The sequence below is a fragment of the Chelonia mydas genome, chromosome 5 (genome assembly GCF_015237465.2).
Source record: "Chelonia mydas isolate rCheMyd1 chromosome 5, rCheMyd1.pri.v2, whole genome shotgun sequence".
In the NCBI taxonomy this organism is placed as follows: domain Eukaryota; kingdom Metazoa; phylum Chordata; order Testudines; family Cheloniidae; genus Chelonia; species Chelonia mydas.
This window is the reverse complement of record NC_051245.2, coordinates 100,882,761-100,909,671: the sequence shown is the minus strand read 5'-3', so window position 1 is coordinate 100,909,671 and position 26,911 is coordinate 100,882,761. Positions and strand designations below refer to the sequence as shown.

The window sequence follows — 26,911 nt, the reverse complement described above, 5'->3', positions numbered from 1 at the left end:
TTGTAACCAAGAATTAAAAGAAAAATTATCTATGTAAGGAATAGACAGGGGAAAAAAAAAGCATCACTTTTAGATTTGTAACTGTTATGGCTGCAGTCTTACTACTTTCATTGCAGTACTCATGCTCCAGATGGTCAGGAATGGGGACTTTTGAATCCTTAGTTTACATTTCACACTAATCCCTTTTTCCTAACTACTTAAATAATGGGTGGTTTAATTGGAGAAGACGGCACAAAATGACATCTCATTTGGCACAAATGCTAAAGGAAAATCGATTTCTAGAGGAGGAGGATTGCAGGTATTTTAATATGTCTAGCTTTGAATGAACACTGAGGTATCTTCTCTAGAAAAGTGGTCTACACAGAGTGACACTTAAGGACATGGTTAAAGCAAAGTATTGTACTGCGTGCTCTGAACTGTTCTGAAGCACACTGCTAATCTCAAAATGGATTTTGTAAGCATAGTGCCTTCTGATGTAGCTAATCTGTGTCCATCTGTGTTTGGAAATGTATCTACTCTATTAGGTGGCAAATGAGTTTTTATTACCTTTCTTCTGATAGCCATGCAGAGCGAAAACAGCTGTGTCTGAGAAATGGATTCTATTCCTTCTCGTGCACCAACAAAATTGTTTGTTTGTTTTGATCAGCTACACTGGTACAAAATCAGTGGCAGCACTAAGAGTATGTAGGTACTACTGTGAGTGTACACACTATGAATTTCACAGGGGTACACTGAAGGCATCATTTGGCTTGCAGAATCTCTACTAGTGGTGATTCATGGGAAGGAAAGAACTCAGCTTGATTTTTGGAGTCCAAGTAGACTTTGCAGGACTGGCAATTACAAAAAATCTCTTTTTACTTGTAAGCTGACCACACAGAATTGTTAAGCAGTGGTAATCATGCAATCTCAGGATTACATTTTCTAGTTGCTTTTCTGTATAGAACCACACTGAATCTTTAGTGGTGATGCTGGGAAAGCACAAAATCTGGAATTTGGCTGTTGGCTGGTAAGAGTGATATTCCACTGCTTCAGGCAGACAACCAGTCACCAAATAAACTATGGAAGGTGATAGGGGGCTTATGCTGTCCTTGGAGGCTAGAGGCTAGCTTCATTAGAGAATCAGGTGATCAGGAATATTGGCATAGGCATGACTTTCTACAGTAGAGGGAAGCTGTGTGTATAAACACCAGGCATGGCAGTAAAATACAGAAGGTTCAAATATTTTCATATACCTTTAATTAAATATGTCCAGGTTCTGTTACAAAATTGGTTCTTAAGCAGTCTTACTACATGTGGTAAGCTGTTCAAGTCATAGTAGTCAAAAGTGGTTGTTGGGTTACACTGGTAGAACAAAACTATTTTTTACTTTGTAAAATGTTCTGAAAGCTTTCAAGTGTTTTTGATTAGGTTTAGGTAACTTTAATCATAATCCTTTTCTATCTTTATAGGAATAGACTTGGCTTTTATTGAAAATGGCTACATTTACCATACAAAATATGACACACCAGACAGAATACTAACGGATTCAATTCAGAGAGCAGGTTGGTATTCAGACTTCCATCAAAAATTCGATAAAGAATATGGCTAAATGAAAATTGCTTCCTTTTCCCACTAATCCTTATCATAGCCCCTATAAGTTGGAAATTTCTTAACGATTAGTGATGCATAATCTAAACATTTGGTAAATTTCAAAAGAAATGAAACTTCTCAGAATTCAGTGGCTCCTGATTTGTAACAAGCTGTGGAGCCTCTTTCAGATTGAAATCTGGCAAGGCCAGTGTTGACCAAATTCATTGCCCTCTGATGACTGTTCAAAGATCTGTCTCTGGCCATTTTCATATGGGCAAATATGCACAATACTTTGAATCCTTGTTTAATATTCTCAACAAGGAGACTGAGGGTTAGATGGGTGACATGGAGACTGAACTGCCTCTAGGACTGGTCCTTCCCGAACCAGGGCAGAATGAAAATGGCAGGACAATCTGGGCAAGCTTCTGCTGCTGCCACTGCCCATATTTTATTATTTCCGGGGATAAAGAGAACAATTCACTTTCCAGATCTGTCAATATTTTACCTTTTTATAAGCACTAAATTTACTCTTAAGAGAATCTGTAAAAGAAATTATTAATAGATTTTTGAAAAACCACAACACCCAAGTGTGTGCTCGCCACCACCAGGAATATTAACAAAATTAGTGTCTTCTTTCTTTGACTGGCAGAATTAAATCAGTTTTACTCTTTCCAGGCTTGTTTCTCAATCTTTTTATAGGCACTCAAGCATCAGTTGTCGTCTTGCAGTCATGAATAAATTATATAGCTAATATTCAGTTTTAGTTGAAGGAATTGGTTCAGCAGTAGAGTTCTGTGAATAACTTTCATGGAGATCAAACAGTTTTACATGTTTTGTTTTGTTTTTAAAGTAATACAGCTGCAAGACGTAGTGTACTTCTGGTTTTTTCCCCCCCTATCCTTGTAAAGCTGATGCTCCTCATTTTGATAATTTGTTACAGCAAGAGCATGTCACTGCTTAGAGCTTGGTTCCCAAGGATTTTTTATATTAAGGGTCACTATGTAGGTTTAGAACAGTGGTTCTCAAACTGTGGGTCAGGACCACAAAGTGGGTTGTGACCCCATTTTAATGGGATCGCCAGAGCTGGCTTAGGCTTGCTGGGGCTCAGGGCTGAAGCCCAAGCCCCACTGCCCAGGGCCAGGGCCAAAGCCGAAGCATTCAGCCCTGAACGGCGGGGCTCAGGTTACAGGTCCCTCTGACTGGAGCTGAAGCCCTTGGGCTTTGGCTTTGACCCTCTACCCTGCCCAGGGTAGTGAGGCTTTGGCTTTGGCACCCCACGTGGGGCAGTGGGAATCAGGCAGACTTAGGCTTCGGTCCCACCTCCTGGGGTTGTGTAGTAATTTTTGTTGTCAGAAGGGGGTCGTGGTCCATTGAAGTTTGAGAACTCCTGGTTTAGAAGAATATTTTGCATTGTGTGTAATCAAATATGAAATGACAGTTGAAAGATCTTAAACACATTTCTAACGTGATGTAGAAGTATAATTTTAAGATGTAATGTTTTTCTTTTTTTATAACATCTATATATAGAACTATGCACTTGTTTTTCCTATTTTCCTATTATATTTGTCTTTTTCCCCCCCCCCTTAAACAGGTGACAATATATTAGGAATGCTAAAATACTTAGCAACATCAGATAAATTGGCCAAATCTTTTGACTATCGGCATGGAAATGTGGTCTTCTTTGATGTATTTGGTCTGTTTGTCCTGGCCTACCCTGCTCGTGTTGGCACCATCATGAACTATATAATAACTGCAGTTACTGTCCTTTATCTAGGAAAAAAAATATTACAGCCCAGAAACAGGGGTAAGTCCAGTTAAGAAAAATGTGATTTTTCTGAAGAGGAGGAACTTTGTAAATTTTTAAATAAACAGGAGCTAACATGATAGGAAATTATCAGCAGATTATGCAGTTACTTGCATAGATGAACTTTTAAAATGGATATTGTGTACTCAGTGGCTTGTGTCAGTTGCTTTGGAGCTCATTGTATTAAGTCACTCAAGCATGAAATGACTACAGTGATAAAGGGATATCATCATAGGCCCAAAATCAAGAATGTGTTGTAGCTCAGCTTTTCATGAAAATTTCAGTGGCATTTTTTAAAAAGTTAAAAACAGCCATCTGAAATTATTTCAGAATGATTCAATGTCCAGTTTAAATTATGTTAGTTTTAGTAACACGGGCAGGGCTTTTTTCTTTCTTATTAAAAAAAGGGGTATCTTTTTACATACAAATTTGTCAGTATACAGCAGCAAATAATAAAACAGTCTTTAAAAGGAAAAAAGGGGTACTAAAACTTACTTAAAGGACCTTGTTCATGTAGGCTAAATAGACTTATAGACTTTAAGGTCCGAAGGGACCATCGTGATCATCTAGTCTGACCTCCTGCACATTGCAGGCCACAGAACCTCACCCACTCCTGAAATAGACCCCCAAACCCTGGCTGAGTGACTGAAATACTCAAATCATGGTTTAAAGACTTCATATTACAGAGAATCCACCCTTTACACTAGTTTAAACCTGCGAGTGACCCATGCAACATCCTGCAGAAGAAGGTGATCCCCCGCCCACACCCCCCCCCCTCCCCCCTTGGGTTTCAGCCAATCTGACCTGGGGGAAAATTCCTTCCGGATCACAAATGCCCTGCAATTAAGCCTCCTTTAATTACTGGGAGGTGAGAGAGAGCACAGAACTAATAATTATATAATAATGTAACTTAATAAAGAAATACTTTTATCAAAACTTTATAAATAAAACAAAACCCACGGAAACTACCCTCTTTCTCTGGGAAAACATAAACTGGAATCCTTAAAAAAACAAACAAGAGGTTTCCTAGGCTGTGGGATAGTCTGTCTCTAGGGAAATGCCCTGAACAAATCACTAGTTCAGTAAGAAAGGATCTTGTAGTGATAAGGACATGGGCTGGGTAGCTTAGGCCCTGATGCTGCAAAGGAATCTTCAACAGCAGACCCCTAAACCTACATTGCGTCTTGTTTAATTGCTTTAATGACCAAGGTGATCATTGTTGTAATTTTAGTTCCAGTATAGCACCCTAACTATAAGATGTAGCTAATAAAATGGCCCACTGCATTTGAATTTACTATTCTTTCTCTCTTCCTTAGCTATTAACTACATGAAGGAGCTCTCCATTGCATTTGGCTTCACATTGTTAAGTTGGTTCTCCACATTAGTGACTGTCCTTATTGTGGCAGTGTTCATCTCTCTCATCGGACGGTCTCTTTCTTGGTATAACCACTTCTATGTCTCCATCTTCTTGTATGGAACTGCAGCTGCAGCTAAACTAATCCTTGTGCACACGTTAGCCAAAAAGTTCTATTATAAGGTAAGTGCTGATTCTTTGTAGTTTACTGGTTGGTGACATGGAGTAGAAAAATTAGATCATTACTGATGATGAACAGGGATTTAATAATCTGAACTGTGATACAGTATTGGCTACTTGGAAGCCCATCAGTTCAGTTGGCTCATAAGCTTCATGAAGATTTGTATCTCTGTCAAACATGTATTTAAAGGACATCTCTTAGGGGTGTTAAGTTGAATATTTTTAAGCATATTATCAAACTGGATCAGTCCCTAGACCCATCTAGTCCAGAATATTGTGTCTGACAGTGACCAATACTAGATGCTTCAGAAGAAAGGGCAAGAACCCCATGGTAGGCTAATTTAAGATAATTCTACCGCATTAGGTCTCATCCTGGTCTCTAGTAGTTAAATTGGTTTAACCCTGAAGCATGAGGTTTCAACGTTCTTGTTATCACTAATTATGATAACTCTGCATATTCTTTATCTATGTAATTATTCAGTCATTCTTTGAATCTTGTTAATTTTTTTGGCTTCAGATAACTGCCTGTGGCAATGAGTTCCACAGATTAATCACAGACTGTGTGGAAAAGTGGTTCCTTTTATTCGTTTTGAATTTCTCACCTTTTAAATTTTATTAAATGATCCCTTAGTCTTGTGTTATAAGGCAGAGAGAACAGAAGTTCCCAGTTTTCCTTCTCTGTACTATTCATTATTTTATATACTTTTATCATGTGCCCTCTTACTTTTCTCCTTTCTTCAGTCTCTTCATATGAGTTTTCCCCTGGCTTTGATCATTCTCTTATTGCTCTTCTGTGAATTTCTAATTCTGCACTTTCCATTTTGAGTACTACACAGAGTATTCTAGGTGAGGCCATACCGTTGATTTATATGATGGCATTATAATTTCCATGGTGTTCATCCCATTCCTTACGCATCCTAATTTCTTGTTTGGTTTTTTGACCACAGCTGCACATTGAGTAGAAGTCTTTATTGAGCTATCTACGGTGACGTCCAGGTCCCTTTCTTGAGTTCCTATAATTAATTTAGAACCCTGTAAGGTGTATTGGTAATTTACATTTTCACTTCCAATGAGCATTACTTTGCATTACTGACATTGAATTTCATTTGCCATCATGTTGCTATGATATTCCGGGGTGCAATCCAGACATTGAAGGGCTGTGTCACCTTTGTCCTGCAACCTGGGGTGCCTCACAGTGCTTTGCTGCCGTAACTCGCAACTTTGGCCCCTCAATAAACAAAAAAACAGCATGCAAGTCACACCTTGAGCGTCTGCTGGCAGGCTGCAGCTATACATGCTTCAGTCACACTCTGGTTTCCACCAGCCTTGATTACCACTTGCATGGTTATCTCAATACACTCCTAGTCCCAGATTTTCCCTCAAAATGTATGTTCTGTACTGTCTAACCCTCTCCTGAACAGCTCAGATATTTTAGGTCTGTTGCCCCTCTAAAGTCCTGCTATTTTAAATGGAGTTATCTCACAGTCCAGTTTAACCACAACAATTGGATTAGTTTTGATTAAAGAATAAAACAAGTTTATTTACATACAAGAAGATAGGTTTTAAGTGAGTACAAGTATAAGATATTAAAATCAGAAATGGTTACAAGAGAAATAAAGATGAAATGGTTTCTAGTACTAGAACTTAACAAACTAGAGTTGATGAAGTACCACATGTTTTCACTAACATCGCTAACCAATGTTAAAAATGTGCCTGATCTTGCCTGTGGATCCTGGTGTTTCCTTTGAAAAAAATAAAATAACCCCTGCATTTGACAATATAAAATACTATACCCAAAAAAGGCTTTAATGTAATTGTATATGCAGTAATAAAACTGAATATATAGGAAGAGGCTTAGTTACAGCTGCTGCTGAAACTGTAACTCAGAATCTACTTAAGTGTTTGTGAAATGTGTTTTCATGTGGTTACAAACCATTTGCTACATATGAAAGTAAAAAGCAATGTGCATAAAACATACATCTAGAAAATGTTGCCTTCCTTTTCCGTTAATTCTCTCTTCCTTCTCTCCAACTTCCAAACTAATCTCCTGTAAACTACTTTTTTGAATCTGCTCTGATGTAGCATCTAATTATATAGCTCCATAAAGGGAAAGAAACTGGTGTGGCAGTGTTTATAAAAGGATAGATGGTGACCAAACAAAACTTTAGCTGTGTATAAGCAACAGAAATTTGCAGTAGTTGTCTTAAGAGATCGGATATATACTGATCACTGAGCGGGCTAATTCTGTATTTTTTCTCTTTTTTCTTTACAGAATACAAATGAGCAGTACCTGGGGGAGATGTTCTTTGATGTCTCACTTCTTGTTTGGTCTATTGCATTGGTTCTAATCACTCAGCTAGGCCTTTGCTCTGCATTCATCTGTGCAATGTGGGTAGCGTTTCCTTTACTCACAAAACTATTGACCTATAGAGAATTCAAACAAAAAGGTAAAAATTGATTTTATTATTTGACAGCCTGGCAGCTCAATTATTATATGTCCAGGCATGATTACAGCCAGCTTGAACTAAACTAAAGAGAATTCCCATTAATGTGGTGTGGTTCTTTAAACAAAAATAACTTCTCTGAGCTCTGAACTATTCTAACTTAAGAAAACCAGTAGCATTTTGTTAGGAATAACTGTAACCTTGACACAAAGGCAGCTTTTTAGAATAGAGCAGATATGTAGGAGTGGTTTGAGTCATCTATATAATTAGAGTCCTGTGTGGATACAAAATTTATATCCGCATCCGATCCGCAATCCACAAAAATGGTCCAGGGATATCTTCTTCCGTGGACGCAGATATCCACAGATACAAAGCGGATATCCACGGATTTGCAGGGCTCTATATATAATATTCCAGTATTGTCACCCTGAAGCCTAGAATGTCTGTCAGTGTGAAGCTATGGAAACAGCAACAAGCATGTCTCTTTGTTCAGCATATCACAAGGTTCAATCATCACTAGAGTTTGCAGTCTGTTACCAACCACTTTCTAAGTTCTCAACTATTTTGACTTTACAAATTACACCTGTCTGTTGTACGGCTACACATCTATGCCATGCCAAGAGTCCTAGACCATTGTGATATCAGAGGTAACTCAACCTGTCACCACCCTTCCTTTACAACTAATTTGCATGCAACAATTTCATTGACCATGTGAGGGAGGTTGCACAGATGTGGATTATTTGGCCCAAATGCTACACCCATGTGAAAGAGCCTCGGCTTTTGGCTACTAATATAATATATATATCAATATAGACTCAGTGGGGCAAATTATCAGTGTTTTCAGTTTTTTGATCATTGTTCAAATATTTAGATGGAAGATGGGACCTAAAGCAGTGTTATAGTTGGACACAGATATTGAGACAAAAGTCTGTTTCGCTTTTTTCACAATACCAGAATAGTATTATGTGGCTTTAAAAATGTCTTGCATTGGCATGGTCTGTACCAAATGGAGCCTTCTGTCCATGTAGATGGACCTCGCCCTTGGAAATAGCTTGTATTTGTGCCTTGATATTATATACAGTAACTAATTAAAACTGTAAATTCTGTATCTTACAGGCTACAGAATATAATGCTTGCTTGTTTTTTTCCTCTCTCCTGTAGGTGCCACAATAAGATTTGTCGTGATTTACATGCTGGGAATGTTTATTCCATACCTGTATATAATGTACCTCACCTGGACGATATTTGAAATGTTCATTCCCATCATGGGTCGAAGTGGTACAGAAATTCCACCTGATGTAGTGCTGGCAGCCTTTATCCTTAGCAGCACTGTAATTCTATCTTCCTATTTTGTAAGGAGTTTTTTTTGTTTTTTTTTTAAATCTTGTAATCTATACAGTGAGCTACTTTTTTAAAGGAATATTTGAAATTAATCGTGGTTTAATTGTAGGCTAAAAAGCTAGCGTATTACAAGGAACTCCCATAAAAGTAGCTAAATCAACACATTAAAATTAAACTAGACTCTTCAGAGCTGCTGTTTGTGGATACGTGAAAGCCAAATTCTACCTTCATATAGTGGTGTGCTCCTCTCAGTGAAGTTGATTGAAGTTGTACATATTACAGGGTTGAATTTTGCCCAATATCTGACTTGAGAGTTGGATGTATACATGATATGAAAACGAGATGCTGATGGGGAAGCTCAGTGGCTTTCCTCTATTGGTGAAGGAGTCCCTGAGAGGACGAGTACATTTTTTTGGTCAATATTCTCTTGAAGTAACCTGCTGTCTATGAAGATGGGGGTCCATCCCATTATAAACTTCCCTTCCTGTATTCAGGATGATTGTTTTGCATTCATGGTGAGATTAAACTGAGTCATTGTACAGGAGAGAGTTTAAATGCAGTAAACAATACATTGTTAGTTGAAGCAAACCCATTTAGACAGAACACAAGAATATATCTGCTGTAGGGTGGAGATACACAGATCAGTACAAGGGAAGAGTATCCTCAATTGAAAAACATAATTTAAATTTCTTGAGATATTTTAATACTGGAGACTAATTAGGACTTTAGTGTAATTTAGGAAGAATGTGGCATTGTGTATAAATTGACCTGAATAATATATAAATACCATGATGTTTCAACACTGTTTTTAACAATGGCCCTCACACAGTCCTCTAATTAAAAATAATCAGGTACCATTTCCTAATGAACATTTTAAAAAACTATGTGTGCGTTCTTAAAACTCTAGGAAGTTTGCACATAGATCTAGCATATTGGTTATTTAAGACTGCAAGTCTTAACATCTCTTGCATCAAATTAAATAACACTTGTGAAGATAATCACATTTTAAAATGTCCTCTGAATTCCATAAATTAGATCTTTAGAAATATACTAGCACTAGCTTTCGCTATTCAGTGCAGTAATTTCATAACTAGTGTCTGATATTTTTATTCTGTAGCTTAACTTCATCTATCTTGCCAAAAGTACAAAGAAGACACTGATAACTTTAACTACAGTGTTTGGAGTTACACTAATTCTTGTTTGCAGTGGAGTATTCTTCCCATACAGTTCTGATTCTGCTAATCCAAAGCCTAAGCGAGTCTTTCTCCAGGTAAGAAAAACCTTACATAATATATAGCCTACATTTAAAAAAAATTTTTTTAAACTGATGTTTTTCTCTTCAGCCTTCCTTTCCCCCTTCAAAGAAGGGCATTTTGTCCTTGGATACAGGACAATTCATAAGAGGATTGTTCATTTCCAAGCAGTTAAAATAATGTAGCTGCTTGAGATTATTGTAACTTTTTTTGTTTTCATTGCTCATGATGGGCCACTCTTCCCTGACTTCTGTTCGGTTACACCAGGAATGAATTTGGCTCAATAAACATGTTTAAATACTTACATGTATTTGTTCTAACCAACAATATTTTTAGAAGTAGCATTCAGGAAGCTAGGTAGACTCTCTCTCTTTTGATCCTTGTGGAGCAGTCCATCTACTGCCTGTGGAGGCTGGTTCAGCTGCACTCTGTATATGCTGATTTGGTTGGAGTGCTATGGTCAACCTGAAAGGATAGTGGCTTAATCTTTAGCAGTGAAATGATTTGCCTTCCCCAGTTATTTTTAGAGTGCATATGTATGTGCAAAGAGTGGGTGGAGTGCCAGGTGTAGCTTTGCAATGGTTAAAAGTCTTACCAGACTTTGGAACACCACAAAGTGTAAAAACAAGAAGTGTTATAAAATAAAGGCAAATTGTCTTGTTGCAGTGGGCTTGGAGCCTCTTTCTCTGTTTATCTCCAGTTGAGAGATCTGACATCAAGAAAACTTATTAGTAACTTAAAAGACAACCAGGCCTGTTTATCAATGATATCCTGGTATTATGTAGTGGAATTACCTTCTTAGCAGAGTAGTGGGTAGTGGCAGTAATTTGGAAACTGGGATAATTGATTTTGCTCCTGACAACTTGTTCTTCTTTCAGCGATGGTGCCTATGTGTATACCACATGTGGGACACCCATGTGTCTGAGTCCGGAGTTTCTTGCAAGGCGTTTCCATTAGCCCACATGTGCCATAGTTCTTGTGCTCCCAACCAATGGCGTAAAGGGAGATGTGGGCTGACGCCTCTCCAGTTCCTTCTGACCACCGCATGCTCTGAGTCAGAATCTTCTGTGTCCTCAGCATCTTTTTTACTGCACCATTCCTGTAAGACTTGTATATAACTAGTTTCTTTAGGAGTTTTTATAGTATAGTTTAGCATAATCGGGGTAGTCAATTATTTTTTGTCAAGGTCCAAATTTCTTGGGCAAGGTATAGTCAAGGTCCAGACTCCAAAGAAAATAACAATAAAAAATAACAATAATGATGATAAGTAAATAAAAGGATTTTGGGGTCTGTTCAAAAGCATGTTGCAAGACCTTCTAACATGACATGAGGGCAAGATCAAACATCCCAGTCCAGGGCTGGTGCAACTCAGAGCCTGGTATTTGGCTGGGCATCAAAGATAGAATGCTCACGTTTCAAGAGGGTGCAATCTATCTTTAATGAAAGGAGAAAAGTTTCTACAATAAGCTGTTCGAGTGCTTGCTCATATTGATTCCAGTTAGGTGTGTGCACGTCGCATGCACGATCGTCGAAAGATTTTTACCCCAGCAACACTTGGTGGGTCAGCTGAGGCACCCACTGGAGTGGCGCCTTCATGGCACTGGATATATGCCCCAGCCGACCCAGTGCCCTTCAGTTGCTTCTTACCGCCCGGGATGGTCGTTGGAACTGTGGAGTGCAGCGTAGCTGATCTCCACTCTCCCTAGCTTTCTCTCTTAGTACCCGTTAACAGTTGTAATTAGTTGTTAGTAGTTAGTGTAGTTAGATTAGTGTACTTAATAGGGTGGAGCGGGGTCTTCTCCTCTCTCCCCCGTCCTGGTACTGGGGCCCCTGCCTGGGTCTCTGTGCTTCAAACCCTGCTCGGCTTGCCTGAAGCCGATGCCAACAGGTGGACCCCCCTCCCCCCACGACTCTTGCCTAAGGTGTCTGGGGGAATCCCACCAAGCGGACAAGTGCCACATTTGCAAAGCCTTCAAGCCAAGGACCAAAAAGGAGCGGGACTTTAGACTCAACCAGCTCATTATGGAGGCGGCACTTAGCCTGGTCCCTTCCTCCGCGCACCGGGACTTGGCGTTGTCTTCAGTGCGAAGTGCCCCTGTGGCACCGACTGGTCCAGCACCGAATTCGGACTCTGCTAAGGACTCGCGGCGTCGGGGCCTCCCCGGCACCTCCACCACCGTGGCGCCGGTCCCTGTCTCCTGGCCAGAAGAAGAAGCAGCCCAAGCAGGTGCTGACTGCTTCTTCGTTGTCAGTTTGATAGCCACCGACACTTCCCGCGCCGGAGCCGAGTCCATTGCTGGAGCGCACAGGACAAGTAATGGCTCCTGCACTGTCCACTCTGGCGCCGCAAGGGCTGTCGAGTCCGGTGCCTGTTAGCTCCCCAGTGCATACCGTGGTCGAGCTAAGGCTGCCCTCCACGCCATAGACCTTCTCTACAGCACAGGACTTGATCGCACTCACAGAGCCGACACCCCTGCAGCCAGTGGCACTCCTGCTGGTGCCATCGAAGGGAAAACCATCCCTGATATGACCGCCGTCACCAAGTGAAGCGATCTTGGTCCTGGCACCTTTCACAGTGTCGCTTGCAGTCCTGGCACCGATCCCGTTCTCGGCGCCGGTTGTACTCGTGATGTCACTCCGGCTCGCGGAGATCAGAATCGCAGTACGGCTGGTGCTGATCGCACTCTCGGCACTGCTCCCGGTACTGGTCAGAGCAGCATTCGACCCAGAGCCAATTCCAATGCCGGTCTTGTCGAAGTTCACCGTCGAGATCCAGATCAGGCTCTGCGCCAACACGTTCGGCACTGCTTTGGCCGCCTCATTCCTCCTCCATGTCGTCACGATCACAAGGTGGCCACCACGCCCAGGACTAGGGCGAGGATGGTGCAGGCCAGTGGCTGGACGAAGGCCAGGACCTGAGCCAAGGACCTCACGGTGGTCTTTTGGGACCCCCTGGGCATACCATCAGGCCCAAGGGGTTCCTTCAGGGGCTTCCCGTACCAGAGACCACTGTGTCTCGTCCCTCCCCCACCCCCCCCCCCCGAGGGTTCTGAGGGGACTGCTCCAGCGCCAACACAGGCCCACGCACCTAGCGTGGTGGACCTTGGGCAACAAGTTCCTCCACATGAGGACCCCACGCAGGATCCCTTAGTCCCAGGGGTATCTTCCTCATCCTCGCCTGATGAGGCAGTGGCAGGGACTACGGTTTCGGGCCCTCCTCCTATGGACCTCCACGCCCACTAGGAGTTGCTCCGCAAGGTGGCACGCAATATGAACCTCCAGGTAGAGGACCAGGTGGTTGACATTTTGTCCGTGGAGGCACCGTCCAGGGTGGCTCTCCCAGTCATACAGGCCAATGCCAAGACAATCTGGCAATCGCCAGCCTCTATTCCACCAAGGGGGTGGAAAGGAAGTACTTTGTCCCCTCAAAGGAGTATGAGTACCTCTACCCACACCCCAAACTGTGTTCCCTTGTCGTGGCTTCAGTTAACGAGAGGGAACAGCATGGTCAGCAGGCCCCAGTGCCCAAATCAAAGGATGCTAGACGCCTAGACTTGTTTGGGCGCAAGGTGTACTCGGTCGGAGGGTTGCAGCTCAGGGTGACCAACCATCAGGCACTCCTGGGCAGATACGATTATAATTCATGGTACTCTATGGAGAAATTCAAAGAGTTTGTTCCACAGGAGTCCAGAGAGGAATTTGGGGCTTTAGTGGAGGAGGGCAAGAAGGTGGCCAGAACCTCCCTGCAAGCCTCTCTGGACACGGTGGACTCCGCGGCTAGGACCCTAACCTCAGCCATAGCCATGCGCCGCATCTCATGGCTGCAGGTCTCTGGCTTACCACTAGAGTTACAGCAGACCCTCCAGGACCTACCCTTTGGTGGCCAGGGCCTATTCTCAGACAAAACAGACTCAAGGCTGCAGAGTCTGAAGGACTCGAACTGTTATGCTCTCTCTGGGAATGCATACCCCAGTAATGCAGAGAAAGCCCTTCAGACCACAGCCTCAGAGGTCCTACCCTCCCCCATCGGCTGGGCCTAAGCAGAACTTTTTGAAGATGCACCCGAGGACGGAGCACCAGTCTCCATTCAGGATCCTTCCCCGCCTTTCCAAGATAGTCTATCCGATTTCCTCCGTGCATGGTCTCACATAACGTCAAACTGTTGGGCCCTTTGCGCGGTGGAAAGAGGTTACTCCCTTCAAGTTGGTTCTCCCCCCACCCTCCTACCCCACCTCTCTTCAGGGACCCTTTTCACGAGCACCTCCTTCTACAGGAGGTCCGATCACTCCCAGATGTGGGGGTGATAGAGGAGGTTCCAAGAGAGTCAAGGGACAGGGGTTTTTACTCCCACTACTTCGTAATCCCCAAGGCCAAGGGCGGGCTTCGGCCCATCCTGGACCTACACGGACTCAACAAATTCATGGTAAAGTTGAAGTTCCGCATGGTCTCTCTAGGGACCATTATTCCTTCCTCAGATCCTGGAAACTGGTACGATGCCCTCGACATGAAGGACGCATACTTCCACATCGTGATCTACCCAGTGCACAGACGCTTCCTTTGCTTTGTGGTCAATCAACAGCACTTTCAATTCACTGTCCGTCCTTTTGCCCTATCTGCGGTCCCCAGGGTGTTTACCAAGTGCATGGCTGTTGTGGCTGCCTCCCTTCGTCGACAACGGATCCCATACCTCGACAAGTGTTCCCATACCTCGACGACTGGCTTATTCGGGGCTGCTCCAGGGATCAGGTGCAGTCTCACGTCCAGCTCACCATGAACATGTTCAATCGACCGGGCCTCCTGCTCAATGTCGCGAAATCTACTCTGGTACCAACCCAGAGGATAGAATTCATAGGAGCAGTCTTAGACTCAGGCCTAGCCTGGGTACTTCTGCTGGAAGCACGCTTCCAATCCCTGGTGAACATTGTCCACAGCCTGCAAAACTTCCCAACCTCGACTGTGAAAACATGCCTATGCCTCCTGGGATATATGGCCTCTTGCACGTATGTGACCATGCATGCCAGGCTGCAGCTATGTCCACTCCAACCCTAGCTATCAACAGTATACCGCCCAGGTCGGGACAGCTTGAGCACAGTGGTTACCGTCCCGCCAGGGATATTAGCCTCTCTAGACTGGTGGCTGGACCCCAAATCAGTGTGCGAAGTGGTGCCATTTCACGTCCCGCGGCCCTCCGTGTCCCTAGTCACGGATGCGTCATCCCTGGGATGGGGAGCCCACCTTGGGGACCTCCGCAAACACGGGCTATAGTTGGCAGGAGAGTTATCCCTGCACATCAATGTACGGGAACTCAGAGCTGTGCGCCTGGCGTGTCAGGCATTCCGAGAGTGCATTCAGGGCCGTTGTGTTGCAGGCCATGTTTTACATCAACAAGCAAGGGGGAGCCCGGTCATCCCACCTCTGTCAGGAGGCCACTCGTCTGTGGGAATTCTGTATAGCCCACTCAATCCATCTGATGGTGTTGTTTCTCCCAGGAGTCCAGAACACCTTAGCGGACCACCTCAGCAGATCATTTCAGACTCACGAGTGGTCGGTTCACCCGGACATCATCCACTCTGTCTTCCTGAAGTGGGGCTTTCCCCTGATAGACCTATTCGCCTCTCACGAGAATCGGAAATGCCAAGTGTTCTGCTTTCTACAAGGACGCTCTCCGGGTTCCCTGTCAGACGCCTTCCTAATACAGTGGAAGGCTCACCTGTGCTACGCCTTCCCTCCATTCCTGCTAGTCCACAGGGTCCTGCTCAAGCTGCGCAGGGACAGAGCCCGTCTGATTTTGGTCTCCCCAGCGTGGCCCAGGCAGCACTGGTGTACCACTTTCCTAGAGCTGTCGGTGGTCACTCCAATTCCACTCCCGCTGCGACCAGATCTGATCAGTCCGGACCACGGACAACTCTGTCATCCCAACCTGCAATCTCTCCACCTCACAGCATGGATGCTGCATGGCTAACTCAATCTGAGCTGCGCTGCTCTCACCTGGTGCAGCAGGTCCTTTTGGGTAGCAGGAAGCCCTCTATCAGGTCCACATACTTAGCCAAGTGGAAGCATTTTTCCTGCTGGTGTGCTCAGTCATATGGCCCCGCTACAGGCGTCAGTACCTATCATCTTGGACTACCTCCTGTCCTTAAAACAGCAGGGCTTGGCAATAACATCCATCAGAGTGCGCCTGGCAGCTATTTCGGCTTTCCACCCAGGCGAAAATGGGCGTTTGGTCTTTTCCAATCCCATGGTCAGCAGATTTCTCAAGGGATCGGAGTGCCTGTTCCCATGAATTCGACAACCAGTCCCTACGTGGGATCTTAACCTGGTCCTCTCCAAACTCATGGCTGCCCCGTTTGAGCAGATGGCCACCTGCTCGCTCCTGTACTTTTCCTGGAAGACCGCCTTCCTCATAGCTATCACTTCGGCGAGACGTGTCTGAGCTCAGGGCACTCACATTGGGACCACTGTATACGGTGTTCCTTAAGGACAAGGTACAGATGCGACCCCACCCGGCCTTCCTCCCGAAGGTGGTGTCTGCCTTCCATATCAACCAGGACATCTTCCTCCCCGACTTTTACCCGAAGCCGCATGCCTCTCGACGGGAACAACAGCTGCACTTCCTGGATGTCCGCAGGGCCCTGGCCTTCTACATTGAGCAAACGAAACCTTTCAGGAAAACGTTGCAGCTGTTTGTTGCTGTGGCAGACGGAATGAAGGGCCTTCCAGTCTCCTCCCAGTGCATCTCATCCTGGATCACATCATGCATCCGTGCGTGCTATGACTTGGCTGGTATCCCAACTATGCACCTTACCGCCCACTCCATACGGACTCAGGCTTCATCTTCTGCTTTCCTGGCACATGTACCCATACAGGAGATATGTAGGGCAGCGACTTGGTCATTGGTGCATACCTTTGCCGCCCACTATGTGATAATTCAGCAGTCCAGGGTGATGCTGCATTTGGTTCAGCAGTCCTTACTCTGCGACATCTCACTCCGACCCCACCGCCTAGGTAAGGCTTGGGAGTCACCTAATTGGAATCGATATGAGCAAGCACTCGAAGAAGAAAAGACGGTTATAAAGGTGAGTAACTGTTGTTCTTCGAGATGTGTTCCTCATATCCATTCCAAACCCGCCCTCCTTCCCCTCTGTCGGAGTAGCCAGCAAGAAGGAACTGAGGAGGCGCTGGGTCGGCTGGGGCATATATCCAGCGCCATGAAGGTGCCACTCCAGGGGGCGCATCAGCCGACCCACCGAGTGTTGCTGGGGTAAAAATCTTCCAATGATCGTGCATGCGGAGCACACACACCTAATTGGAATGGATATGAGCAACACATCTCAAAGAACAACAGTTACAAAGGTGAGTAACCATCTTTTATTCACCTAACTGCAACCATTTTTCCGCCTGGGCTTATTAACACAATTTGCGTCCAGATTCCGCAGGAATCCCTGATATCTTAGAGTGTACATTTACCCCAAGTCTTCAGGTCTTGCATTTGGTTCCCTGTGGGTGCACGTAGCCACAATCTGCGCTTTCCATCCTCCACTTAATAATCGTATGACCTTCATGCACCCTGTCACAGCTAGATTTTTGAATGAGATTCTCAGATCCTTTCCACCAGTGGTGAAGATCAAATCTCAGTGTGATCTCAGTTGTGTTCTATCATCACTGAGTGAGACTCCCTTTGAACTGCTGGCCACATGCATCTGTCCGTGAAGGTGGTCTTTCTGATAGCTAAAACGTTGACGAGACGAGTCAATGAACTGAGAGTGCTTATTGCAGGCCCACCATACATTGCTTTCTATAAAGAAAAGATCTTGTTATGCCCCCCCCCTCGGGGAGTTTCATAGGTCATCCACTTATCTGTATTTTTTCCTAAACCACATGTCTCAGAAGAGAAGAAAAGACTGTATTCTCTGGACGTTTGGAGAAAAGAACAAAGGACATTAGAAAGACACCTAAACTGTTTCCATAGCAGAGCAATCAAGAGGTCCATCTATATTGGTGCAGAGACTTTCAAAATGGATCTTTGTTATATTACCCCTTTTGTTACCAACTAGCCATGATGGGTAGAGACACATTGCACAAGGGGGTAGGTTACTTCATTCTAGAGATATATATAGGGCAGCTACTTGGAGCTCTTTGTATACCTTCACGAGACGTTATGCCCTGATACAGTCGTCAACTGTGTATATGGCTGGGGGGACAGCAGTACTGCAGTTAACTGTTACTTCTGTATCCTCTCCACCCACCATACTGCTTGTTAATCTCCCATGTGTGGAATATGCATTGGGACCTCACTCAAAGAAGAAATGCAGGTTACTCACGTGCATGGTGTGCATGCATATCCCATGTGTGGAATACAGATAGGGACCACACATCTCAAAGAACTGCAGTTACAGGTAGGTAACTTCCATTTATAGTCACCCAGAAAAGAAGTATGAAAAACGTATAAGTACAGGATTTGTAATTCCTAGATTTTTGGAATATGTGATTCACACTAGGCCTTGTCTACATTGGAAAGTCTTTTTGGTATAATCTAAGGTGTGAATTATTAAACTGGTGTAATGCTCCATTTGGACACTCTTGTCCACTACTTTTGTGTTTTTCAGTTGTGACCATCTAGTCTGATCTCCTGTGTGACACAGACCATAGAACTTCCGCCCCCCAAAAATTCCTAGCATATCTTTTAGAAAAACATCTAATCTTGATTTTAAAATTGACAGTGATAGAGAACCCACCATGACCCTTGGTAAATTGTTCCAATGGCTAATTATCCTCACTGTTAAAAATTTATGCCTTATTTCCCGTCTGAATTTGTTTAGCTTCAACTTTTAGACATTGGATCATCTTATAGCTTTCTCTGCTAGATTGAAGAGCCCGTTATCAAATATTAGTTCCTCAAGTAGATATTTCTAGACTATAATCAAGTCTCCTCATAACCTTCTCTTTGTTAAGCTAGGTAGAGGTAGTTTGTCTGGCAAGGGGTTTAACCTAAACCGAAAAAGGCTCTTTGAAAAATACGAGAATAAGAATGCTCACAGGGTTGGGGGGAGAAAGTGTTCGGTACAAGTCTAACGAAACCAATATAAGGTAGTACCAAGTTCCTGTGTAAACAAGGCCTAAAGAAGGGTTGACTCAGTACTTTAGAGGGAGATTAATTGAGTTTCATTGAGTGTTAATTTCCTGTAAACTCCTCCTAAATTCCTGCTCGCCAAAGTCTGTTGCTGCCTTTTTCCCTTCCAAAGCTGGAGGCATCTGTTTACTGTCACTAGAGCTAAAAACTGCTTAGACGTCCATAACAGCCAATTCAGTAGTCCTCTACTTTCTGCCATACTTGAGCTGTTCTTAGAAACTTAGGCTCAGTTTAAAAGTCTCCATACAGCCTCCCTGGTCATTCTGGGGACAAGTTCAGAGGATCTCCCCTCTAAGCTTATGTCTACACAGCAACTAGACACCTGCAGCTGGCCCGTGCTAGCTGACTAAGGCTCACAGGGCTCAGCCTGCAGGGCTGTTTCATTGCTGTGTAGACTTGTTGGCTTGGGTTGGAGCACTGGCTCTGGGACCCTCTCACCCCATAATGTCCTAGAGCTCACGCTCCAAGCTGAGCCCGGAAATCTTCACAGCAATTAAACAGTCCCTTAGCCTGAGCCCCACGAGCCCAAGTCACCTGGTGTGGGCTGGCATCAGGTTTTTATTTGCTGCGTAGACATATCCTAAGTGCTTCAGTCAGGCAAACTATACATTACATCTCTGGGACTATTGCCAGTGTCACTGGGCTACACTGACCTTATTCAGGGAGTAGCAAGTACCTCTTATAAAACATTTGGAAAGTGCAACCTGGGACAGTCTTTCTTCCCTGAGTGCGTGGGGCTTAGTTTCTTTGCTTTGTAAAACTGTTTTACTTGAGTTCAACCTCTGTACTAGGTCCAATAAGCATTGATGTTTAAGAAGGTCTGTTTGTGTCCTACAGCAATATCTAGTGGCCAAATCTGCGCAGGTGTTCAGGTACCACGATGCTGGGGACCATATAAGTAGCTTGATAGAAACACATTTTCTAACATAACGTGGAACCGGGGTTCTCAACCTTTTTCTTTCTGAGTCTCCCCCCCCTCCCCCCCCCCCCCAACATGCGAAAAAAACTCTATGGCCCACCTGTGCCACAAGAACTGTTTCTCTGCATATAAAAGTCAGGGCCAGTGTTAGGGGATAGCAAGCAGGGCAGTTGCCCAGCACCCAACACCACAGGAGGCATTGTGAAGCTAAGTTGCCCAGGCTTCAGCTTCAGCCCCTGGTAGTGGGTGTTGGAGCCTCGGAGTTCAGACCCGGGTGGTGGGGCTTTGGCTTTCTGCCCTGGGTCCCAGCAAGTCTAATGCCAGCCCTGCTTGGCGGACTCCCTGAAACCTGCTCCTGGGCCCAGATCCCTGGTTGACAACCACTGCCAGAGAATAGTAGTTTTCAAACTTTTTTTCTGGGGACCTAGTTGAAGAAAATTGATGCCTGTGACCCAACGGAGCTGGGGATGAGGAGTTCGGGGTGTGGGAGGGGCTCAGGGCTGGGGCAGAGGATTGGGGTGAGGGCTGTGGGCTGGGGCCAGGAATGAGGGGTTGGGGGGGGGCTCAGCGCTGGGACAGGGGGTTGGGATGTGGGAGGGGGTCAGAGCTCTGGGGTGGGGCTGGAGATGAGGGGTTTGGGGTGTAGGAAGGGATTCCAGGTTTGGGGGGGGGGCTCAGGGCTGGTGCAAGGGATTGGAGTGCGGGGGGGGGGGGGGTGGTCAGGGCTCTGGGGTGGAGCTGGAGATGATTTTGGGGTGCAGGTATGTGGGGGCTCAGAGTTGGGGCAGGGGATTGGGGCATGGGCACGGACTTACCTCCAGCAGCTCCCGGTCAGGCGCAATCGGGGTGCACCGTGGACCATGCTGTGCCCCGGAAGCAGCCAGCAGCAGGTTTGGCTCTTAGGCAAAGGCGCACAAGCAGCTCTGCTTGACTCTCGCCTGCAGGCACCCACCATTGGTTGCTGGCCAATCGGAGTGCGGAGCTGGGGCTCAGGGCGGGGGCAGTGTGCGGAGCCCTGTGCAGAGTCCCGTGGCCCCCCTGCCTAGGATCTGGACCCGCTGCTGGCCGCTTCCGGGGCGCAGCGTGGTGTTGGAAAAGGTAGGCACTAGACTGCCTTAGCTGGACAGCACCACCGATGAGACTTTTAACATCCTGGTTGGCAGTGTTGACCAGAGCAAGGCGAACCAGCGCCTTACGTGCGGCGACCCAGTAGTGTGTCACAACCCACAGTTTTAAAAACGCTGCCATAGAAGACCTTACGCTGTGCCAAAAATGTGTAGGCGGTTGTGGTGGGCATTTCAGAATCAGTTCTGACTTTATCAGGTTGCACAAAATATTCCAAATGCCTGAAGGTTTTTCTGTTTGTTCCTCACTCTTCCAGCACGTGAGCAGAAGATTTTATGGCCTAAATGGAAATTTGGTAAAAAGTGATTCTGGAATATGGATTAATGGGTTGGACTATGCTGGAATATCTCACATCACTCCTTACGTACCTGAACTCAATGACACTATCAGAACTAATTGTGAGGACAAAGCCCCTCTCTGTGGCTTTCCTTGGATTCTTCCTGTGCACTTTCTTCTCAGGTAACTTTCTTCTCAGTAATGCCACTGCCTGTTAGGGCCACATGGAACTTAATTTCCAAGACGCACCAGACACTTTTGCAAAAGATCCTTAGAAGGATGAAGAATAAAACTCATTTTGTAACGTTTTTGTCTGTCACTGCAAAAGGCTTTCTCTTTCATCATATTATAATGTCCCTGGCTTCAAGTGTTTTGTCACAGAAACTTTATGAGAAAACATTTGATAACTGATGTCATGGTCTCGTGCCCACCCAAAGGGTAGCAATTTGGACATCTAAAAATTCCTTACTTTGGTTATTGTTTTAGCTTTTTCTATCTTAAGTTAACCATGGCTTGGGTCAAAGAGAATGAGGTGAGGAATAAAGGCATGGTGGAGGCAATCCTGCTGTTCACTGAGTGTCCCTTTTAAATGTTTTGATTGTGGCCACAGACTGTGAAAGCATTAATCTTCACCTCTAGGGTGAATGGCGCTTGAACACTACATTCTGTAATAGCAAGGCCACCCAGCCTTGTACAAAGACTTGCATTTTGCCCAGAGTCTGTAATCTTTTAGCACTATAAGGTAAAAAATGCTTTTTATTGTAGAAAGAACTGGTATCTTCCTGCTGAAGAAATTTCTCCCACAAACCCTGTTCACTTTAAACTTCTGGCCAAAGAGCAAATGCACTGGGATTCTACAAAGTTAACCTTTGAAGTATCAGGTGAGTGGCTATCTGTCTATCTGCCTCTTGTGATTGTTATGCTCATTATAGGCTTAAATTCTGGTATTGAAAGTGGCTATGCTATCCCTAGGATAGTGGAGTGATTGGCACTAATGCATAATTGGGAACCTGGCATCAACTAATTCAACTTCCCAGGCACTCGAAAAATTGTGGCTATATTGCAATTGTAAACTTAAAGGCTCATTTGAATTAACAATTGACTTTTGTTAGCTAGAACTTTTTAAAGCCCATTTTATAACTCTATCCCATCCACCCCCTTTTATTTGTCTTGCTGCACAGGATCCTCTATGGCTTCTGCTACAGACAGGAGAGCTGCTTAGTTCTGTATCTCATATTGAGAGAGACAACCGGCAGCGCACAGACGAAATCTCTCATACAAAATGAAATTAAACAGCTGATTGGGGCACAGAAGAACCCATAGTAGCTAGAATGCAGTAGAAATGTGTTTCTCTTCACCTTCTTCTGCTAATACATCCAAATACATTTGCCTGTCTGATGATGTAGGTCCCAGTCACATGTCGCTGTACATTCGACCACATGAAGGGTCAACACTGTCCAGCTGGTCTCTTGGAGATGGAATTCCTGTTGCTAATATAGGAGGGGATTATTTTGTGTTTTACGCTCATGGGCTGCAGGCTGTGGCATGGCGCTTCTGGATAGAGTTGAAGGTAAGAGTGAAAAATGTTTGAGAAAACTTTAAAAATAAACCCAACTTGCTTTATTACATAGATTAACAGAATGTAGAGATGAGATTTAATTGTCTTTTAGTCTGTCCTCTGTGGGCTGATACAAGGCTGTTCCTCACTCTGTGTGTGTGTGTGTGTGTGTATATATATATATATATATATATTTTTTAGTGCATTCTCTTGTCAAATTTTAAATGACCCAAGGGTGGGGCTTCCATTATTTCCTTTGATAGACTCTTTTACAGTCTTCTGTCTTGCCATTAGGATTTTTTTATATTTAGCTCAAATTTACCTTTTCTTAATAGTATCTCACTGCTCCTAATCAGAGCAGTTTTGTTGTAGTCTAAATAATTCCTCCCCCTGTACTATGTTTACTTGCTTTGGGAAACTAGGACTCTTTTAAGTAGCAAATCCATTCCCTGAGAAAGGGAGGGAGTTACAGGCTTTGTTTTGTAAACTTCCTGTGGATACGTTTACCCTTTTAAGGTGCCCCTTTGAGCAATTCCCAGTTTGTTTTCCAAGGTGAATGTTGATGGGACCACGGTAGTCATCTCTCATCATCTTACCTAAAGTTTCCCAGAAATAATTCACAGCATACCTGGAATCTTTTATTGCCATAAAATTTAAGATGTCTGATTCCCTTGGAAATTTTTATAGGGAACCACACAGGTTCAGCAAGGGTTCATTCGTGGATAAGGTATTCTGATCACTTGCCAAATGATCTTCCAAGGTGGAGTAAAGAGATACTCACCAGTGGCCTTGCACCCAGTTGTGCCAAACAGGAGTCTGTTTTATACTGGAGCTCTGCCAGACGGACAAAGAAATTTTATTTGTTACCTGAACACGAGATTGAGGAGTTGGGAAGAGCTCGCAAAACTTGTAGCCCCACTTGGTAGCTATGATCAGGGGGCTGAACTCCTTTGTATAGTAAACTTAAGGTAAATTAATTTCATTTAGTTGCTAGGAAAGGAACTCTGGTGCTGGTGATGAGTGAGCCTGCTGCAGGGTCCATCAGAATCATGACAAGTAGATTGATCCAACAGGTGAAGGAGCAGCCTTTGGAAGCTTTTCACAGTAACTCTCTTCAGGCAGGAAGATTCACTTCCTTGTTTGTATTGGAGATTTGATCATACTGACCTCTTCAAGGATACATGGGCCAAGTCCTGAGCACAACTGAACGTGTGCAGTCTTAAGTAAATGGCATTGTACATGTGCAGCGGAATACAGATCAGCTGGGATATCGGGTCAATACCAATACGTCTGTTGATTCTCTCTTCTATCAGGGATCTCCATTCTGCAGAGTCTCTTCTGCATGATGGTAAATTGATTTTCTTTCACATTAGATAATACTGCTGGTATATCTTAACAGACATTAAGAAGGCTTTTAACTTCAAAAATAGTGAACCATGGGGCTGATGTAGTATATTGGACACTAGCTGGCTTGTAGGAAGACTCAGCAGGGGTATCTGGAATAAACGGTATCTAGAACCTATGAAGAGGCCAAGGTAACAGTAATCCTTGGTAAATTTGGCATTGCCTTTTCTCACTTTCAGGCTGCAGAAAAGCACTCTGATGGAATGGTTTCCCTCGCCATAGCAGCACATTATTTCTTTGGGGAAGATCAAAAGTCACCTCAGCTGTATGCCTTAATGGAGAGATTTCCAAACTGGACATTTCCTTCTGGTTGGGTCTGCACCTATGACCTCTTTGTCTTTTAGTCTTGCAGCAATGCAAAGATGAAAGATTAGTGTCACTGTGTCAGAAGATTCAACTCTCATTCATGAGTTCATTCTGGCAAGGTGCACAAGATGGTTTTCACAAATCTGTGGCAAACATATTGGACACAAGATTGTTTCTGTGGTAGCTTGACTGCTTAAAGGATAAGCAGGGTTCCTGTCCTCTTTCTCTGGGAGTGGGTGGTCTTGCCCTCTCGGGCTGGGGGGAGAAGTGCCTCCATATTTATGCAACTATAATTCAGCTGTTTCTCGCACTGACGTGGCAGTTTGACTAGTGTGGATCTAAGATGAAGACTGCATTTGGGGAGGTAACTTTAATGAGGGTCTTTGTAAAGGAATTCTCACAATGTTGTAAAATACTCATCAGGTTTTAAATACATATGGATGCTATCACCTACAAACACTTAGTCCTACCTGTCCTATTAAAATAAAATAAGGTTTTGGCTAAAAGATTTTTGATCATGTATGTGATGGAGCCAGAAGCCTTTTTCTGAGTAAGTATTACTGTGACCTCTGGATGAAACCAGTTTTGAAGTAGTCACTTAGGCTATGCTATGTCCTTGGAAAATTTCAAAGACTTGAAATTTCATGCCATGAAACTTAATGATCAGTCTGTTACTTAGATCACTAACAACTTTTCTTTTCCTGTCCTCCACTGTTCTGTTTAAAGATGTTTATTGGTCACTTTCTTTCTCTGTCCTTGTGCTAACTCTTTACCACAGTGACTTTTGAGTGGAGGAGGTTTGACCAAATCATACAGTCTTCTACTTATTTCCCTGTTGGGATCTTGCAGCCTGTTTCAAGTACAACATGAAGACTAGACTCGTACATGAGATGCAAGCATGTGGCATTGTTGTGTACATCAGAGCACTGATACACACTCTGGCCTTTTTTTTTTTTGAGTGGGCATCTTGTAACTGCTTGATTGCTATTTTCTAAATTGGTGTTGATTATAAATTCTATTTAGCATACTGGATTATTTCTATCTGTATATTTTTGATAAGTACTTTTATGTAGGTTTTCTTGGTTGGTTAAGCGTAATTCATTTCATTTCACTTCATTTCATTAATACTTTGGTTCCGTGTTTAGTTTAATTTAAACAAAGTGCTTTCCATAAGGATTTATGTAACTATTGTGAAAAGAGACTTTTAAAGCACATGAAGCATCTGACATTTGTGGAGAACTGTTCTTAACTTAATCTTAGAGCATGGGATTTTCAAAAGCACAAGTGATTTAGGAACACAGCTCCCATTTAAAGTCAACAGGGCTTGTGCTCCTAAGTTAGCTATGTGTTTTGAAAAATCCCACCCCTCTAGAAAAATGCAGCCACCAAAAAAAACTGGAATCTTTGATTTTTGTTTTCCTAAACTGTGTCTGTAAGCTGGGGAAGTAGGGAAAATTTTTAGACTGTTGGGAAACTTCTCCAAATTAATTCCAGCTGTTTGTGCTGATCATTCTCTAGCACAATGGCATGAACTTAGTGCTTTGTTCATAGAATATCAGGGTTGGAAGGGACTTCAGGAGGTCATCTAGTCCAACCCCCTGCTCAAAGCAGGACCAATCCCCAACTAAATCATCCCAGCCAGGGCTTTGTCAAGCCTGACCTTGAAAACCTCTAAGGAAGGAGATTCCACCACCTCCCTAGGTAACCTATTCCAGTGCTTCACCACCCTCCTACTGAAAGTTTTTCCTAACATCCAACCTAAACCTCCCCCACTGCAACTTGAGACCATTACTACTTGTTCTGTCATTTGCTACCACTGAGAACAGTCTAGATCCATCCTCTTTGGATCCCCCTTTCAGGTAGTTGAAAGCAGCTATCAAATCCCTCCTCATTCTTCTCTTCTGCAGATTAAACAATCCCAGTTCCCTCAACCTCTCCTCATAAATCATGTGCTCCAGCCCCCTAATCATTTTTGTTGCCCTCCGCTGGATTCTTCCCAATTTTTCCAAATCCTTCTTGTAGTGTGGGGCCCAAAACTGGAACACAGTACTCCAGATTAGGCCTCACCAATGTCAAATAGAGGGGAACGATCATGTCCCTCAACCTGCTGGAAATACCCCTACTTATACAGCCCAAAATACCGTTAGCCTTCTTGGCAAGAAGGGCACACTGTTGACTCATATCCAGCTTCTCATCCACTGTAACCCCTACGTCCTTTTCTGCAGAACTGCTGCCTAGCCATTTGGTC

The 26,911-nt window shown here is 44.0% G+C and overlaps 1 protein-coding gene across 3 annotated transcripts in view; it reads left to right on the top strand.

The window, feature by feature from the left end:
- ERMP1 (endoplasmic reticulum metallopeptidase 1) overlaps positions 1–25,169 on the top strand; it is a 47,939-nt gene extending 22,770 nt beyond the window's left edge. Inside the window, exons 6-15 of one of the 3 annotated variants that reach the window (XM_037901899.2) lie at positions 1,449–1,541; positions 3,161–3,373; positions 4,690–4,910; positions 7,180–7,354; positions 8,513–8,703; positions 9,810–9,962; positions 21,376–21,578; positions 22,161–22,276; positions 22,802–22,965; positions 24,537–25,169. In XM_037901899.2, the coding sequence (XP_037757827.1) occupies positions 1,449–1,541; positions 3,161–3,373; positions 4,690–4,910; positions 7,180–7,354; positions 8,513–8,703; positions 9,810–9,962; positions 21,376–21,578; positions 22,161–22,276; positions 22,802–22,965; positions 24,537–24,701 (1,694 nt within the window). In that variant the 3' untranslated portion in view covers positions 24,702–25,169. Of the gene's footprint in view, positions 1–1,448; positions 1,542–3,160; positions 3,374–4,689; positions 4,911–7,179; positions 7,355–8,512; positions 8,704–9,809; positions 9,963–10,823; positions 11,163–21,375; positions 21,579–22,160; positions 22,277–22,576; positions 22,966–24,536 lie in introns of those variants that run through there. The other 2 variants (XM_043546225.1, XM_043546226.1) reach the window with 2 other exon arrangements.
- The last annotated feature ends 1,742 nt before the right edge of the window (positions 25,170–26,911 follow it).